Raw genomic sequence first — 6,000 nt, forward strand, 5'->3', positions numbered from 1 at the left:
CTTTTGGTGACAGTATCCTCCTGAGTTCTCTCTGGCCAGAGACCCAAATGGAGGGCTATTTTACCTCTGGAATCATTTATCCAAGAAGATGTCATTAACATTAACACAGAGAAGTCAATCAAAATTTATGGGACAACCCGTCTGCTTCAACCCATGACATACCTGTGTTGTGTCATTTTATGGTGGTGCATTGTACCTCAAATGGATCATCTTTGCAGAAGGTGTGTAGGAGTATGCAGTGGCACTCTCGAGTGTGGGATGCTTATGTTTCTAAATTGTCTGCGAGTGGTGTGAATGATGTATTGGACTTCTGGAATAGTGTTTGTTAGAATATTCGAAGAGTCTGTGGCAGTTTGTTAGTAAGTTATTTTCATGACGGCAGTTATGGGCAACAGACTTATTTTTGGGTTTGGAAGTATTAGCACAGTATGTTGTTTATCATAGGAAATTTAATTTTATATCTTAGTTTTTGTTAGTTATGGATGTGACAACGTTATCCATGAGTAGGTCCCTACAAAAAATGCCGACCATGATTAAATTCCTAGTTATTCATTTTAATTGCAGAGCATGTGTCGTGTTCCGGACAAGGTATGAGACTAATCAAGATTGCTGTATCTCAGACCAGGGACTGTGGCACTGTCAGTTGGAAAAAATATGATGTTCTATCCAGAGATGTATCCTGTTTGAGACCTTTAAAGAGACTGTGCTGATGACATTATTTTTGCTATCACTAGATTGCTGAATTTGTGTGTCAGCTGAATTTGGTTTATAAGTATGTTTCTTATGATTTTTTTATTGTAGTGTATATGAGAGTTCATGTGTGTTTCTTGTGTACAGAAATTGGTATTAATGATATTTACAACATTTTGGGTAGTGTTGCTAAATGTTGGTACTCATTTTGGATTGTGATTAGCAGATATCATGGAGTCTGTTTTACCTACATTGGTGAGGTTAGATTCTCAGTGTTAGTTATGTGGGAAAGTTTTAGTTATGTAGTACTCCAGACTTTGTTTTAGATATATAGGTCAAGTGAAATATTACATACTGGATTTGTCAAATTGTGTGTAGTTTAGTGTGTGCCGTAGATTTTGCTTCAGCAACATAGGTCAAGTGAAATATCCAGTAGTGGAGTTACAATTATGTGTGTGTTCAACATATAGTCAAGTGAACCTTCCGAACCGCCTTTTCTTTTTTCTTTTTTTGTGCTAGTTCACAATATTGTGGACTTCAAATGAGCTATATACATCAAGTGAAATTTCTGATACCATTTTTTTTTTTTAATTGTGGTCTTACTGACTGCTGAGGATTATGTTTGCTCGATGTTTGCATTAGTAATTGTGCTGGTATGTCCATTTAGTGTGTCCTACCCAAAAACCCCTAATTCCCATGGCTGTCCCATTACTTTCATATTATTTCTACAGTTAAATATTTTTAATATTATCTGCTTTTGTACAGGTGTGTAATGAGCAATGTCATGGGTGCCATATTGTAGGCCTATAAGGTTGAAATAGGCCCACCACCTTGATGACATCATGGGTGAAAGCCAATGTAGGTACTGCAAACTTCGGTTTTGCGAAACTTAGAACACACTTAGCTGTCCCCAGCAAATACAACGGATGCAGTGACCCCTTGCTGTCAGTCATGCCACTATACCCACAAAGCATGGTCATGTCGACTTATGTTGTATGGTCAGATCAGCTGTCATATGGACTGTAGCACCTGTTAGGAGAGCTGGTTGTCTTCAGAAACTATGTTTTAATCGAGCCTCTCCACTGTTACCCCTGTCGTGTGATTGCATCTATGGTGCAGCAACCTGTATCTTGGAGGCAGGCAGGCAAGTCACCTCAACCTGGTAGGACCCATGGATAATAGGGAAAATACTCAACACATAATTGTTTACTTACTTACATTTTCCACTGTAAAAACTCTGAACCATCAAAAACGCAACTGTGCACTACAGTGCTTAATTACAAAAAATCGTTCTGTATCTTTTTCCCTGAAACTCATCCATGTATATCCCATCCAAGGATTTTTTTAAAAAAAGGTCAGTGTAAATTCTAACATGTGAAAAGAGAGCAGTGAAATAGGCTACTAAATCGAAATATGAAAGAGGTTGCAAATTATTAAAATAGCAACTTCCCATCACTTACATTTTCTTTGATTGCAGAATCATAAACAAGGCTTTCCCATAATCCTGCAAATTCAGTTGTAGGAAGAATACAATGAAGGGCAAATGGCACTTCTTTATCTCCCTCACCGTCCATGGTTTCCAGCTGAGAGCCATATGGATCAAGAGTATAGACATGGTAACACAGGTCAACATCATTTGCTTCTAGACACTGAAAGTAAACTAAACATTACCATGAATCAATTTACTCCACATATTCCAAATAAAATATCCATCTTTCATGCAGATATTAGCAACAGTTCCTTTACATACAATGTAAAAAACACCTTATATTTCATATGCAACTGGAAAAGTTGGAAATCAGTTACCTGTGGGGCTTCATCATTTATTTCACATATCTTTACTGTCTGTACATGTTCACAAAGGAAAGGATCATCAAAACTGTTTATAATGGATCCCTGTATCAGTTTGCAAGTTTTTGCAAACTTAGAAACAAATTCTATTACCACATCTCTTGGTGCATTACTGTAATAAAACAAGTTATTAGTTTTAAAAGAAATACTGTGAAATTTGGATCTAGAAACTCAATTACAGCATAGGTGCCGGTTAGAAGAGGCAGTTACAAAACATCTAGTTCAATCAAAAATGTCCCTAACATGAAGCAAATTCATCTGTAGTGAGAAAGCTATTCATAGTTTTGGTGAAGAAATGTAATACTAAGTTCTACTATAATGTGAACAGCTAAAGCGCATTCAGGATCATTGTAGCCTGATTACATTTGCCAACATCATTCAGCTTAAAGGCAATCTTGACGTAACTTATAAAAAACATTGCTGCTTTTCAAATACAACACAGTGCGGGTATTCATTACAGCCATAATCGTAAGTCACAAGAGAAATCACAGAGAATCATATATTGTATTTATATGTCAAAGTCTTCGGATAAGAATCTATCCAATTAGAATGGCCAGGTTGATAATAACCACACTCTAAGGAATTAATTTCTATTTCTGCACTTTCATTTTGAAACCCCCATACCACTAAACGCCTGTTGTTTTTCTTTGGGACAAATGTGACAGCTGACAATGTTAATGTCTCTACATTAAGTAACTCACTAGATAAACTAATGTTTTTGACTCTCCTTAAGTCTAAGACATCCAACTGCCTTTTGCGATATAAACTTTATTACAGTACACTCTCTAAATCCTTTTCATTACATTGCTACGAAATAAACGATTAAGTGAAATCTGCACTACACGAACTGTTTGCACTGCAGAAACCTACTGTAAATAGCTTTCTAAGCGTGCTGCACATCATGCAACTGCACTTCTGTGATAGTTTCATATATTCCCTTGCAGAATATTTTCGGAAATTACCGCAATAATGCATATGTATTAATGCACTTTTCAAAAACACGGCTGATCCCAGTAAGACGTGTGTAGTAATTCGAGCCAACATCATTCTTCACAGTTTGTCTATTAGGCATATAACATAAAAAATAACATAAATTTACCTCTCCAAGCGTTGGTTTATTTCAATATGTACGATCCGTTTCATATCTCAAACAAATATCACTCACTTTCGTGAACCACTACAAAGTTCAAACACAAACACACAAATCACAATTCAAAACTTGCCACCACAACATCGATTGATTCCCTACAGGTTGTCCAACGTAACAATGTCAGAGTTTGTCCAAAGAGGCCTCCACTAAAATACACGTCCGTCACGTTCGATTCATATTGGACGTCAACGAAACGGAAGGGAAGAAACGTCAACGTCAAGTAACACAAAAACGCCAACCTCAACATAGCAACACTTCGCTCAGTTCGATGATTAATGGAGATAGTGAGTCATGCTATACCATCCATTATACAAAAAAGACAGGATATGGTATTAAAATATGTGTGTAAGATGGTTGTGAGTATAGACTTACTGATAAACGGCTGAATAAATAATGCCGATTTCCTGTGTCTAAATTTCCTATGTAAAGTGGAGTGGAAAAGTGGTAAAGTGTATAAATACGTGCTCTTTTAAGCGTAAGTGGGCGTACTTATAATGGATAAAAGCTCTGACACAGTGAACTCAGTTTATGACAGTGGCAATAATTATTGTAATCCATGTGATCCTGTAACAGGTAAATATAGTACCAGTCTTAAACAGCGCATTTCAAAAGTGTGTTCAGCGATATAATACGAGCAAACGATCAAAACAGCGATAGATAGCCTCATAAAATCTGGAGCAATGAACTTTTAAGAGAAAAATAACAGGTTTATTAGGTCAAAAGAGTTCGTCGTGTGAAACACTCTCCTTATGCCCTTAACCCAAAACTTTGAATAGATTCATAAGAGCATCAGGAAGGGGCAAGGGATAATTAGTGTTCACAGATATTAGTGACTAATAAAGAAAGAAATCTTAACTGCAGACATTAAACGTGATCGAAGAGACAGAAATAATCGCATATTCAGAAACTATGGATATGAAAATGTTAAAGTGAAAGTACAATAACGAAACCAGATTCACGCATATGGGGGCGTAACTGTTAGATCCGAATGACGCTTAGCACAATGAAAGTGGACAAGCTGTGACAAGATTTCTAAAATGTACCCTACTGAGAAACTCAGAAATGAACTTGTTTTTAGTAAGCAACCCACGAAAATATGAAGCACTGAGCTCCATAAGGGCCTAAAGCACACAGTCATCGATTTTGATTTTGTAGTGCACATGTATGCTCCTGACATATGTTGATCTTATGGCGAACCAGTTTTATCTGTATCTGTAGCTCCACATTGTATATGAGAGCATTCATGAAAAGCTGTCTCATCAATTTCTCCATTATATATTTCCACGTGGGCCTAAGGCATAGTTTTGTTGCTTTGCACTGCTCCATTGTTATCTAAGAATGACAATATAATTTAATGTTTATATCATGTACGCAGTAGTGGTACTTCATATTTCGAGGTGAACTTCAAGCCACAGAATGCTCTTAATGAAAATAATGATAACTATTACCACGAATTTTTGGAACAGGTCACAACTGTATGTGTGGTTCAATTATCTGTTCTTTCAATCCTAATTTTAGTTTCATATTACATAATTACAAATTTTACAACTATTGTCACTGTCTTACAAATATAAATTTTGTAAATTAACATCAATAATAAGTATAATCTTAAATATTAATTATGATTTCATAACATAAAATTGGTAAATTAATTTTTTCTTAGGAATTATGGGCTGTTGAGACTTGGTTAGAAAAGGTCGACCTATGAGGCTGGATTTCTGTCTATAAATTTGATACTCACAAACATCAGTTTTTCTCAAAACTTTGTTTCTGTGCTTAGGGCTCTTATGGTTCTCATTGCCTCAAATGGTCTAGTGAAAAAGTCATGTATCAACACAGAGGTAATTACAATTAATAGGAGATTCAAGAAAGTATGCAGTAGCATGGCAAATGAAAGAATTATACAAGTAACATTATCACTGTGGTATCATTTTACAAAGCACGGGCTTCATAGGAATGGGAAAGGAAAAAGGTATATGTGTATTGGAATCGTTGACTTCAGAATAAGATTCAACGTGTATTTTATTGTTCTTTGAACTGCAGACACATCGTTTGTATGAGTATGTGATGTCTGTTATTTCAGACATATCTAAAAAAGGGACATCACACAGTCGTATAATTGAGTCACCTCAGTAGGCTGTAAAAACACCATCTTCAGTTCGAATGCACAATCATGTTCATTCTCCTGTGGGAATATAAAAGTAGCAAGCACGGGGAACATGGATGGGGACTGCAGATAGGTGGCACTATATGGGAATGTAGGTTGGGCAAGGCACATACTGAGATAGTATCACAATAAACAATGTGTC

At 36.2% G+C, this 6,000-nt stretch overlaps 1 protein-coding gene across 1 annotated transcript in view; it reads right to left on the reverse strand.

Annotated features, from left to right (window-relative positions):
* The window catches only part of LOC126483913 (pachytene checkpoint protein 2 homolog), a 30,956-nt gene extending 27,166 nt beyond the window's left edge, over nt 1–3,790 (reverse strand). The window contains exons 1-3 of the mRNA XM_050107186.1: nt 3,641–3,790; nt 2,497–2,653; nt 2,151–2,339 (exon numbers count right to left, since the gene is read on the reverse strand). Of these exons, the coding sequence (XP_049963143.1) occupies nt 2,151–2,339; nt 2,497–2,653; nt 3,641–3,684 (390 nt within the window). The 5' untranslated portion in view covers nt 3,685–3,790. The remainder of the gene's footprint in view (nt 1–2,150; nt 2,340–2,496; nt 2,654–3,640) is intronic.
* Nucleotides 3,791–6,000: the final 2,210 nt, after the last annotated feature.

Source organism: Schistocerca serialis, chromosome 6 (genome assembly GCF_023864345.2).
Source record: "Schistocerca serialis cubense isolate TAMUIC-IGC-003099 chromosome 6, iqSchSeri2.2, whole genome shotgun sequence".
Lineage (NCBI taxonomy): Eukaryota > Metazoa > Arthropoda > Insecta > Orthoptera > Acrididae > Schistocerca > Schistocerca serialis.